General features: G+C 60.9%; 1 protein-coding gene across 1 annotated transcript; it reads left to right on the top strand.

Annotated features, from left to right (window-relative positions):
- Positions 1-1239: 1239 nt before the first annotated feature.
- HAS1 (hyaluronan synthase 1) lies at positions 1240-8173 on the top strand. The gene is made up of 4 exons (XM_054010342.1): positions 1240-1941; positions 2473-2698; positions 3154-3286; positions 3625-8173. The coding sequence occupies exons 1-4, from the start codon at positions 1240-1242 to the stop codon at positions 4298-4300; spliced, it is 1737 nt and encodes a 578-aa protein (XP_053866317.1). The 3' UTR covers positions 4301-8173.
- Positions 8174-8450: the final 277 nt, after the last annotated feature.

Genomic DNA, 8450 nt, shown 5'->3' on the forward strand with positions numbered 1-8450 from the left:
GTTCCCAGCCCCCACAGCTCAGAGCCCAGGAACCCCCCCTCCCCCCCCTCCCCGCCGGTGCCCCTCACTCCCGACCCGCAGCCCCCTGAGACAACAGGGGACCGGGCCAATATTCAGGGCTCGGTGCATGGGCAGTAAATTCCCAGCCTGCGGGGGCGGGGGGAGGGGCGCAGCTGGGAAGAGGAAGGGGGGGTGACACTTTAGTGGGGGGAGGCTGGGTCGCCCAGCCTGACGCAGACACAGCGGGTCCCCCTCCCCCCGCCGCCAACACCCTCCTCCCCGCGGTCAAAAGCTCCCCCCCGCCGCAGTGAGAGAGCCAGAACTGCCAGCACCAGCGGGAGAGCAGCCGGCAGCAGGTGAGGGGAGTGGGGTCCAGTGGTTAGAGCTGGTGGAGGCAGGAGCCAGGACTCCTGGGTTCTCTCCTTGGCTCAGGGAGTGGACAGGAGGGGAGGCTAGTGGTTAGAGCGGAGGGGGGGTGTCTGGGAGCCAGGACTCCTGGGTTCTATCCCCAGCTCTGGGAGATGAATGGGGGCTGGTGGTTAGAGTAGAGGCTGGGGGCTGGGAGCCAGGACTCCTGGGTTCTCTCCTTGGCTCAGGGAGTGGACGGGAGGGGAGGCTAGTGGTTAGAGCGGAGGGGGGGGGTGTAGGAGCCAGGACTCCTGGGTTCTCTCCTTGGCTCAGGGAGTGGACGGGAGGGGAGGCTAGTGGTTAGAGTGGGGGGGGGGTGTAGGAGCCAGGACTCCTGGGTTCTCTCCTTGGCTCAGGGAGTGGACGGGAGGGGAGGCTAGTGGTTCGAGCGGAGGGGGGGGTGTCTGGGAGCCAGGACTCCTGGGTTCTATCCCCAGCTCTGGGAGATGAATGGGGGACTGGTGGTTACAGCAAAGGATGGGGGCTGGGAGCTAGGACTCCTGGGTTCTCTCCCTGGTTCTGGGAGAGGAATGGGGTCTGGTGGGTCACAGCAGGGGGGACCAGGAGCCAATGCTCCTGGGTTCCCTGACGGGGAGTGTCACGCTCTGTGTGGGTCATTTATTTATTCAAACGGACCCTTTCGGGTGCCAGTTGCCGTCATCCTGACAACGCCTCCTTCCCAGCCCGGTTTAATCATCTTTATGGCCATGCCCCAGAGCTCGTGCCAGTTTGGGCAGCCCTGGGCAGTAAACCCCCCCATTGCTGAGCCCTGAGGGGGTGCAGTCCACACCCACCCAACCGCAGCTCACCCCATTCCCCTCCCTTGCAGAGATGGACCCCAGAAAAGTGCCTAAATACCTCCTCTCCGCCGGACGCCGCATCCTCACCATCGTCTTTGCCCTGCTCATCTTGGGGGTCCTGACATGGGCCTACGTCGCTGGGATCCAGCTGGTGGCCGACCAGTATCAGATCATGGCCTTCGGCCTCTACGGAGCCTTCCTCACCGCCCACCTGGCCGTCCAGAGCTTCTTCGCCTTCCTGGAGCACCGGCGGATGAGGAGGGAATCATTGACCTGTAGCTACACCAAGACGGTGGCGTTGACCATCTCGGCCTACCAAGAAGACCCGTCCTACCTCCGGCAGTGCCTGGAGTCGGTGCGGGCCACCCTGTACCCCCGCGAGAAGCTGCGGATCCTCATGGTGATCGACGGCAACAGCCCCGACGACCGCTACATGATGGACATGTTCCGCGAGGTCTTCGCCGGCGAGGACGTGGGCACCTACGTCTGGGAGAACAACTACCACCAGCAGCCCCCGCTGGAGGGCGAGGAGGGGAGCAGCGGCTCCCAGGGGACAGGAGGGGAGGAGCCTGGCCCCTACACCGAGGTGGAGATGTTGGACCCAGGCCAGCTGGTGGTGGAGGAGTTGATCCGCTCCAGGCGATGTGTCTGCGTCATGCAGCGATGGGGCGGGAAGCGGGAGGTGATGTACACGGCCTTCAGGGCGCTGGGCAACTCGGTGGACTATATCCAGGTAGGAGCAATGAGCAGGCTACCCTCCCCCCACTCCCCCAGCACAGTGTCCCCCACTGCCGTTCTGGGCATGAGGGCCACCCCGGCCTGCCAGGGGAGTGGCCCGTCCCCACCCCCTGCAGCACAGCGCCCCCTAGCGCCGCCTTGGGGCATCGGGGCCAGCCCTGACTGCCAAGGGAGAACCCCCCCACCCCACCCCCTGCAGCACAGCGCCCCCTAGCGCTGCCTTGGGACATCGGGACCAGCCCTGACTGCCAAGGGAGAACCCCCACCCCCACCCCCTGCAGCACCCCACTCCCTTGGAGCATCAGGGCCAGCACTGCCTGCCAAAGGAGAACCCCCCACCCTACCCCCTGCAGCACAGCGCCCCCTAGCACCACGCTGGGGCATCAGGCCAGTCCTGACTGCCAGGGGAGAGCCCCCACCCTGCCCCCTGCAGCACAGCGCCCCCTAGCGATGCACTGGGCATGAGGTTCAGCACAGCTCCCCCTGGGGGACTCAGCAGGTAACACCCCTTCTTGGCTGCCCCCAGGTTTGCGACTCAGACACCAAGCTGGACTCCAGGGCCACGGTGGAGCTGGTGAAGGTGTTGGAGGCCAACAAGCACTACGGAGCCGTGGGGGGTGACGTGCGGATCCTGAACATCTCCGACTCCTTCATCAGCTTCATGAGCAGCCTGCGCTACTGGATGGCCTTCAACGTGGAGCGCGCCTGCCAGTCCTACTTCGACTGCGTCTCCTGCATCAGCGGGCCCCTGGGTGAGCCTGCCAGGACGCCTGGGTTCTCCCACGCTCTGGGAAGGGGAGTGGGGTCTAGTGGTTAGAGCGGGGGCCTGGGTGTCAAGACTCCTGGGTTCTCTCCCCAGCTCTGGGAGGGAAGTGGGATCTAGTGGTTAGAGAAGGGGGGCTGGGAGCCAGGACATCTCGGTTCTCCACCGCTCTGGGAAGGGAGTGGGGTCTGTTGGTTAGAACGAGGGGCAGGTGCTGGGATTCAGGACTCCTGGATTCTCTCCCCAGCTCTGGGAGGTGCGTGGGGTCTAGAGGTTAGAGTAGGGGGGCTGGGTGTCAGGACTTCTGGGGTCTCCCCCTCTCCGGGAGGGGAGTGGGGTCTGTTGGCTGGAGCAGGGGGTTCTATCCCGGCTCTAGGAGGGATGGGAAGGGAGTGCTGGGAATTCTGGCTTTGCTGACCCTGCGCTGCCTGCTGCCCCCTGCAGGCCTGTACCGGAACGACCTCCTGCAGCAGTTCCTGGAGTCCTGGTACAACCAGAAATTCCTGGGCACCCACTGCACCTTTGGTGACGACCGGCACCTCACCAACCGCATGCTGAGCATGGGCTACGCCACCAAGTGAGTGCACGGCCCACCTGCGCCCCAGAACCCCCTCGGGAGGCTCAGAGCCAGGAGTCCCGGGTTCTCCCTGGCTCTGGGAGGGCAGTGGGGGCCAGCAGTTAGAGTGGGGGGAGGGGCTGGGAGGCAGGATACCTGGGTTCTATCCCCGGTTCTGGGAGAGGAGTGGGGTCTAGTGGTTAACAAAGGGGGGGCTGGGATCCAGGACTCCTGAATTCTCTCCCCTGCTGTGGGAGGGAAGTGGGGTCAAGGGGTTAGAGCAGGAGGGGCTGGAGCCGGGACTCCTGGGTTCCAACCCCAGCTCTGCATTAGCTAAGCCCCCCTCTTGTCCCGACCAGGTACACAGCCCGCTCCCGCTGCTACTCAGAGACCCCCGCCCAGTTCCTGCGCTGGCTGGCCCAGCAGACCCGCTGGACCAAGTCCTACTTCCGCGAGTGGCTCTACAACGCCCTCTGGTGGCACCGGCACCACCTGTGGATGACCTACGAGGCCGTGGTGGCCGGCGTCTTCCCCTTCTTCGTGACGGCCACCGTCCTGCGCCTCTTCTACGGCGGCAGCCTGTGGGACGTGCTGTGGGTCCTGCTCTGCGTCCAGCTGGTGGCCTGCGTCAAGGCGCTCTACGCCTGCTGGCTGCGGGGCAGCCCCCGCATGATCTTCATGAGCCTCTACGCCCTGCTCTACATGGGCGGCCTCCTGCCGGCCAAGTACTTCGCCATCGCCACCATGAACAAGAGCAGCTGGGGCACCTCCGGGAGGAAGAAGATGGTGGGCAACTTGATGCCCCTGCTGCCCGTCTCCATCTGGGGGCTCCTGCTGCTGGGGGGGCTGGCCTACACCCTCTACCAAGAGGCCCTGGCCGACTGGACCAGCCTGGTCAAGCAGGCCGAGCTGGGCTACCTGGTCATCGGGGTGGGTGTCTACCTGGGCTACTGGGCCAGCATGGTGCTGCTGTACTGGGTGTGGATTCGGCGGTGCTGCCGGAAGCGAGCCGATCACTACACAGTCCAGGTGTGAGGCCCGGACGCCAGGGTTCCTTGTCATTCTCTTCCTACCTCCCACCCCCGGCCTGGCTATGGGGAAGCTGGAAGGCCGGATTAGACAGGGAAGTGATGGCTAATGGGGAGTGAAGGAAGTGAGGGCGCCAGGACTCCTGGGTTCCATCCCCTGCTCTGGGAGGGGAGTGGGGTCTAGTGGTTAGAGCAGGCGGTGCGTGGGAGCCAGGATTCCTGGGTTCTATCCCCAGCTCTGAGAGGAGAGTAAGGTCTAGTGGTGGGAGCAGGGGGCTAGTAGCCCGGACTCCCGGATTCTATCCCTGACGTTCACAGGGGAATGGGGTCTAGTGCAGGGAGTCTCAAACTGGGGGTCATGACCCCTCAGGGGGTCTCAAGATTATGTGGGGGTCACAAGCTATCAGCCTCCACCCCAGACCCTGCTTTGCCTCCAGCATTTATAATAGTGTTTAATATAATATTTTTAGTAAAATAATAATTTAATTTTAATAAAATAAAATAATTTATAAAGGGGGCAGTCACTCTCAGAGGCTTGCTGTGTGAAAGGGGTCACCAATGGAAAAGTTTGAGACCCACTGGCCTAGTGGTTAGAGCAGGGCGGCTGGGAGTCAGGACTCCTGGGTTCTCTCGTCACTACGGCCATGTCTACACTACAGGGACTATAGTGGCATAGCTCCAGTGGCGGAAGGATGCCAGCTTAACCCCGTACCGTAGACTCAGCCGACAGCAGCAGAGGGGGGGGGTTCCCTCGGGGTAGTTAGGACAACCCCCCGAATGACGCTAGGTCCACTGATGGACGCCTTCTTCCACTGACTGTTGGGCATCTCTTCAGCGCTCGGGAGGCTGGGGGGGTGGTAGATTTTTCACCCCCGTCAGCCCCATAGCTCTGTCAGGCCCAAGACACAGTCGCTCGGAAACTTCAGTCTTTCCCCTAGTACCTGGTTAATGTTCAGCTCCAGGCAATTGTCTGACCTCGTTTTATTTATTAATCTCTTCGTCTGCGGCTCCCACACCCGCACGTCTCCGTTGGGACTGTCTTAAACCAGTGTTGAAATGCAGCTGCCTCTGGGGTGGGACGCGGGGGCTGTTTACACAGGGAATCCCTTGCCAGGCGCTGAGATTCATCCGTCTCTGGGGAGGAGCGCATCATTGCTGGACTTTATGTTGTGGATGTCGTTACGTCTGCTGAATGGCCACGCTCATTGGTCAAACCTCATCTCTTCCAAATCAGTGATGTCTGCAAGCTTCGGGAGGATCTCCCTTCACAGCGGTAGTAGGTTTTTATCCTGCCCTGCGCAGTTTGCCCACTCCAGTCCGACAAATGCTCCAAACTTTAGATCCTGTCGCCGTTTGCTCGCACTGAAAAAATCCCACCCCAGATTCTGAGTTTGGGGATGAAGGTTTGGAGGGGAAATTTGCTGCTCTTGCTGGGTGGACCCTTTCACCTCGATAAACTTTACAGATTGTGAAGGTGAGAGGAGGCCCCTCTCCAGCAGGGAAATGAAGGAACGTAGTCTATTTATTTGTCTGTAATAATTACAAAGAGCCATTTAAGAGGAGAGATTTTTATTGGATTTATTTTATAAAATGTGGCAAATAAAATGTATTTTTTTGAAAAATCTGTCTCCTCGACCCTTGTCATTAACTTTCCTTGTGTTCATTTGGATTATTATTGATAAGCCTTCGCTTTATACATGGACCCCTGGCCCGGTGCTGAGATGCAGCCACTTCTGGGGTGCAGTGCGTGGGTTGTCAATCCAGGAATCTGACCTCACTCCCTGCAACACAGTAATCCCTACACCACACTGGGTCATTGGGGCAACCAGCCCTGACTGCCAGGTGTCATGGACTCACAGGTCGTGCCCACTCTTGACCCCGTGCGGTCCATGGGGGGATGCCCCTTTCAGTGAGCCAGCCCTTCTCGGGGGGGCCACTCTCTTTCGGGGTTAGGCCCCTCCACCTCCTGGAGCCGCACCTCTCTGAGCCTTAGCACGTCTGTCTCTCTCCGTGGGCCCCCCTCAGGGAGTCCCCTCGCTCTGGACCCCCAGGGCCTCCACCCCCCAAAGGGGTTGATACAACCCCGTTCTCTAGACTAGAGCGACTCTCAGCCAGCGTAAAACAGGAGGTTTATTGAGTTCTGAACACAGCACAGGAAACTCTCAGGGCTTCAGGCCTGGCCTCCCTCAGCCCACCACATCCCAGTCTCTCTGCATCCAGGCGGGCTCTGCCTGCTCCCCCTCTCCAGCCCAGAACCCCCCTGCTCGCAGCTGGGCATCTGATACCCCCGGCCCCAGGCCCCCTCGGTCCATTGTCTTCTCTCCAGGGAAACAGGGTCGCCTGGGCCTCCTCTCCTCTCTTTGCAGCCCATTGTCCTCCCACTGGCCAGAAGGGCTGTGACTCCTGAGCTCCGGGTCACCAGGTCACCAGGTCACCAGTCACTGGGGTCTCCATTCTCCAGGCCAGTGGCTGGGGTCCCAAGTTCCCTCTCTGGTCCTCTGTACCAACAAACTGCCTCTCCCCTCCCCTCGTTAAACCCGTAGCACCCAGGGAAACTGAGGCCCACCCCCTCTGCATGCAAACCATTGGAAAACCAAGAAAATCCCCCATAGGAAACAAGGAAAACAAGAAACTCCCCCACTTCGTCTCATCTCTCCCCCCTTCGAGGCTGAACGGAGCAGGGTCACTTAGCCGGTGACCCAGGGAAGTTCAGGGCCCCTGCCCCATGATAAAACGTCAGCTATAACATTGGCCCACCTCCATGTCATACCCCTGGAGGAGCATGGCCCATCTCAGCAGCTTGGCATTAGCCCCTTTCATTTGGTGCAGCCACGTCGGGGTGAATGGTCGGTGCACACGGTGAAGCACCGCCCACGGCTGCAGTTTTTTAAGGGCCCACCCCAGGGCCAGGCATTCCCTCTCTATGGCCGCATAGTGCTGCTCCCGGGGCAGCAGCGTCTTGCTCAGGTACACAGTGGGGTGTCTCACCCCTTAGTATCAGTTTGCATCAGCACCGCCCCAGCCCTGTGTCCGAGGTGTCGGTGAACACCAGGAAGGGTTTGTTCAAATCCAGGTTTACCAGCACTGGGCCCTGGATAAGTGCCCCCTTCAGCGCACGGAGAGCCCTCTGGCACTGCTTGGTCCAGACCACCTTGTCCGGCTTTCCCTTCTGACACAGCTCCGTGAGGGGTGCTGCCAGGGAGTTAAAGTGGGGCACAAACCTCCAGTAGTACCCTGCCATCCCAATGAAAGCCTGGACCTGCTTCTTAGTCTGGGGAGCGGCCAGGCCTTGATTGCCTCCACTTTGGCCGTCTCCTGCTTTAGGTGCCTGCCCCCCACCTTGTGGCCCAGGTATGACACGTCTGCCATCCCCACCTTGCAATTTTCCGCTTTTATGGTCAGTCCTGCATCCTGGAGACGACCCAGCATCCTCTTCACCTGGGACACATGTTCTTCCCAGGTCTGGCTAAAGACACAGATATCGTCAATATACCCTAGAGCAAAGTCCTCCATCCCCCTTAGCAACTGATCCACCAGGCGCTGGGAGGTGGCAGGTGCCCCTTTGAGGCCAAAAGGCAGGACCAGGAACTCGAAGAGCCCTATTGGGGGGGTGAAGGCGGACTTCGCCCTGGCCTCCGGGTCCAGAGGCACCTGCCAGCAGCCTTTGGTAAGATCCATGGTAGTAAGGAACCGGGCGCCCCCCAACTTGTCTAGGATCTCATCGGTCCTCGGCATGGGATAGGCATCGGACATGGTGATGGCATTGAGCTTCCGATAGTCCACTGAGAAACGGATCGACCTGTCCTTCTTGGGGACCAGCACCACTGGCGAGGCCCAAGGGCCGGAGGACGGCTGGATCACCCCTAAAGCCGGCATGTCTCTGACCTCTCTCTCCAGGTCCTGGGCTGATGGACGGGTTGGCTCCTGTCTCCACCTGGTGGACAGCCAGGTTAGTGAGCCCCGACCGGCTGGAGAACAGCTGCCGGTATGAATGCAGCACGGCTCTGATCTCTGCCTGCTGGGCAGGGGTTAGCTGGTCTGAGAGGGGAATTGATTCCAGTGAGGGGTCAGCCCCAGCCTCAGGGAGGAGTCCCACCAGGGGATCCTCTCCTTTCTCCTCCCACTGCCCACACACAGCCAGCACCAACTTCTCCCTG

The sequence above is a fragment of the Malaclemys terrapin genome, chromosome 21 (assembly GCF_027887155.1).
Source record: "Malaclemys terrapin pileata isolate rMalTer1 chromosome 21, rMalTer1.hap1, whole genome shotgun sequence".
NCBI lineage: Eukaryota > Metazoa > Chordata > Testudines > Emydidae > Malaclemys > Malaclemys terrapin.

Coding starts and splice junctions, on each gene's coding strand:
- HAS1 (XM_054010342.1), top strand. CDS start 1,240: ATGGACCCCAGAAAAGTGCCTAAATACCTCCTCTCCGCCGGACGCCGC. Junction 2,699..3,153: donor CTGCATCAGCGGGCCCCTGG/GTGAGCCTGCCA, acceptor TGCCCCCTGCAG/GCCTGTACCGGAACGACCTC. Junction 3,287..3,624: donor AGCATGGGCTACGCCACCAA/GTGAGTGCACGG, acceptor TGTCCCGACCAG/GTACACAGCCCGCTCCCGCT.